Source organism: Bubalus bubalis, chromosome 16 (genome assembly GCF_019923935.1).
Source record: "Bubalus bubalis isolate 160015118507 breed Murrah chromosome 16, NDDB_SH_1, whole genome shotgun sequence".
In the NCBI taxonomy this organism is placed as follows: domain Eukaryota; kingdom Metazoa; phylum Chordata; class Mammalia; order Artiodactyla; family Bovidae; genus Bubalus; species Bubalus bubalis.
In genome coordinates, this window is record NC_059172.1 from 4,777,649 (window position 1) to 4,781,401 (window position 3,753).

General features: G+C 39.7%; 1 protein-coding gene across 1 annotated transcript; it reads right to left on the reverse strand.

Annotated features, from left to right (window-relative positions):
- LOC102414345 (olfactory receptor 9G4) lies at positions 1 to 939 on the reverse strand. Its single transcript, XM_025266324.3, has one exon. It carries the CDS (start codon positions 937 to 939, stop codon positions 1 to 3), a length of 939 nt encoding a protein of 312 aa, XP_025122109.3.
- Positions 940 to 3,753: the final 2,814 nt, after the last annotated feature.

Genomic DNA, 3,753 nt, shown 5'->3' on the forward strand with positions numbered 1-3,753 from the left:
TCATCTCTGAGGTCTTATGGTCTTTGCCGCTTTCCAGAAGGCCTCTTTGACGTCTTTGTTTCTCAGGCTATAGATGAGAGGGTTGAGCAGTGGGTTGACCACAGTGTAGAACAGGGCAGCCACTTTGTCTCTCTTCAGGGAGTAGGTGGAGCTCGGCCTTGAGTACATGAAGAGCAAGGATCCATAGAAGAGCATGACCGAGACCAGGTGTGACGCACAGGTGGAGAAGGCCTTGCGCCTTCCTGAAGCCGTGTGGATCCTCAGAATAGCGAGAAGGATGTGGAAATAGGAAATGATGATGACAAGAATGCTCGAGAGGACCGTGAAACCCACGAGACCCAGGAGGACCTGCTCATAGACCTTGGTGTCTGTACATGACATCTTCACCAGTGGCGGTGCATCACAGAAGAAGTGGTCGATGATATTTTTGCCACAGAAACTCAGGCGAAAAGTGTTGGCAGTATGGGTTATGGCATTCAAGAAGCCTCCTATATAGGAGCCAGCAACAAGTCTGGTACAGAGAGAATGAGACATAGAACTTGAATAAAGTAGCGGGTTACAGATTGCCATGTGGCGGTCATATGCCATGGCTGCTAGGAGATAGCACTCAGTGTAGGCCACAACACAAGAAAAGAATAGCTGGGCTCCACATTCAGCCAAGGAAATGTGCTTGTCTTCTGAGATACAAGTAGCCAGGATTCTGGGAGTGTACACCGAGGTGTACCAGAAATCCAAGAAAGACAGATTGCCAATGAAAAAATACATAGGTGTGTGCAGGTGGGAATCATTATGAATTAAGATAACCAGTGTCATGTTCCCTGACAAGGTTACCAAATAGACAGTCAGAAATACTCCAAATAGTATTAGTTGCCACTGGGGGTCTGTTGAGAGACCCAGTAAGATGAATTCAGTCAGGACGGTGCAATTTCCAACATCCATGTTCACTAGGAGAAAGATTGATAAGATAATGAGAAAAAAATTGCTGATTTTTCTTTTGGAATAAAGAAGTAAAGGTATCAATTAACTCAAAAACTGCTAGGAGGCATATAAATACCTTACAATGTCGGTAAAATACCGCCTCTTCAGTCTATCACTTGGGAAGACCACTAGAATTGGGGAAAATAACTGATTTTAGAATTAAGGCTTTCACTTGCTATTTGCTTAATGCAGGGTGAGTATCTGAGTCTCTTCAAATGAATGAACAAAATGAGGACACTGACAGGTTGGCTGATTGAGTTAAGCAGATACACAGGAAAATGTCAGCCAAACCTCTGGTACATGATGAGTGGTCAAAATTTTGAGTATTTTGCATGTATTATTGAGAATCTATGTGTCTAGCATGATGCTGATAGTTCAACAAATATCAATACACTGTACTGCTCCTGTCACTGTTAGCACACATAGAAATACACACACACACACACACACACACACACACTTCACTTTGTTTGGACAATGCCCTAAATCCTATACTTAACCCACTTAATACTTTTCACAGTTTTTAAAGATATTATTATAATCTTCATGTAGTAATGTATAATTTCTTCATGTATAATTTCTTCGTTAAGAAATGTTTCCAAGGACCTACAACTGATCAACAGCAGAGATAGCAGTTGAACCTAGAATTTTCTGTACCAAGACCTCATGTTCTTAACTGTTAAGCCATTGACCTCTCTTATAAGTAAATATATTTTTCTCTTCTTCTTCCAGCTAAGGCAATCCTATAATTCTCTGACAACTTGAATTTCTTTGCCTTCAAAGTGAGAAAAGTATTCTACACTTTTCTCTAGTTCATGTGAGACTTATATACATAGTTGAAGCATATTTGGATTCAGTAATGTTGAATATTACAAAGAACCAAATTTTGGTGTCAAAGCTCCATTGAAAAATTATGAATCATTCCAGGTTTATATCTTGAACTTCCAGAGCTCTCAGAGATTGAACTTGCATCTCTTATATCTCCTGCATTGACAGGCATATTCTTAACTACTAGCTCTACCTGCGAAGCCCCCATAGAGGCAGTGAGAGAAAGCTAAAACAGAGAACTATGATTTACTTTAATGTTAAAATACTCATCTTTGAGGCAAACCAGAGACAATTCTATACCTAGAATGCAAATCCAAATGTTCTACCTCAAGATATATTGGTTCCACTTGTTACTTAGTGAAGTAGCTTAACCTTTCAATGACTTGTTTTCCTAACCTTTCCAATGTAGCTGAGGGTTCAGAGAGGATGTGACTTGACTGATGACATGATGGTAAAAGCAACTTTGGAGTCCCGAAGGCCATTCCATTTCTTTTCAGCATATAATGGATTTCCTCTCATTAATACCTAAAGCACAAATGCTTTAGTCATATATCCTAGGTTCTGTAAACTTGTTTTAACTTAAATTTTTATAATGCTCCCTCTTACCACTTCTCTTCATCTATTAGAACTTCAATCAAAGTGTATTAGTTACATGACTGATTCCCATGCATCTTGGGAGCTTCACAGTTATAGTGCCATTGTTCTTCAGTTGTACAATACAACTTTCTAAATATACTCAAACTTAATGGAATTATCTTGGGTGGAGTTTTTGGTTATTATATTCAGTTCAGTTGCTCAGTCGTGTCCAATTCTTTGTGATCCCATGGACCGCAGCATGCCAGGCCTCCCTGTCCCTCACCAACTCCCGGAGTTTACTCAAACTCATGTCCATAGAGTCGATGGTGCCATCCAACCATCTCATCCTCTGTCATCTCCTTCTCCTCCTGCCTTCAATCTTTTTCAGCATCACAGTCTTTTCAAATGAGTCAGTTCTTCAACATCAGGTGGTCAAAGTACTGGAGTTTCAGCTTCAGCATCAGTCCTTCCAATGAATATTCAGGACTGATTTCCTCTAGGATGGACTGCTTGGATTTCCTTGCAGTCCAAGGGACTCTCAAGAGTCTTCTCCAACACAGTTCAAAAGCATCAATTCTTCGGTGCTCAGCTTTCTTTACATTGGTAATGTATAAAAGGGTGCATTATAGGTTCTTCCCTTTAGGTCCAGTGGCTAAGACTCCATTCTCCCAATGCAAGAGGCCCAGGTTCAATCCCTGTTCAGGAAACTAGATCCCATGTGCTGCCACTAAGAGTTGGCATGCTGCAACTAATAGATCCTGCATGCTACAACAAACATCAAAGATGTCTCACAATGAAACTAAGACTTGATGCAGCCAAAAAAATTAATAAACATAAATGTTAAAAGAAGAAAAAGTAACACAATGCAAAAAATAAATGAATAAGAAGGCTATAGACACCATCTCAATAGTTAATATAAATTTTCTCTTCTACATTATCACTTAATTAAAGAATAAAAAATATCTGAGACTTATTAAGCCTCATTTAAAAAAAGTTTATATCAGAGTACAGTTCATTTACAATGTTGTGTTAGTTTCAGGTGTACAGTAAAGAAAATTCATTATATACATCTCCACTCTTTCTTAGATTCCTTTCCCATAGGCCATTGTAGAGTATTGACTAGGGTTTCCTGTGCTATACAGCCTATTTTATTACTTATAGATTTTATGTGTAGCATGGTGTGCATGCATGCTCAGTCCTGTCCAGTTCTTTGTGACCCTATGAACTACAGTCCACCAGACTCCTCTGTCCATGGAATTTTCCAGCAAGAATACTGGAGTGGTTTGCCATTTCCTCCTTCAGGGGATCTTCCCTACCCAGGGATCAAACCCAAGTCTCTTACGTCTCCTGCATTGGCAGGAGGATTTTTTA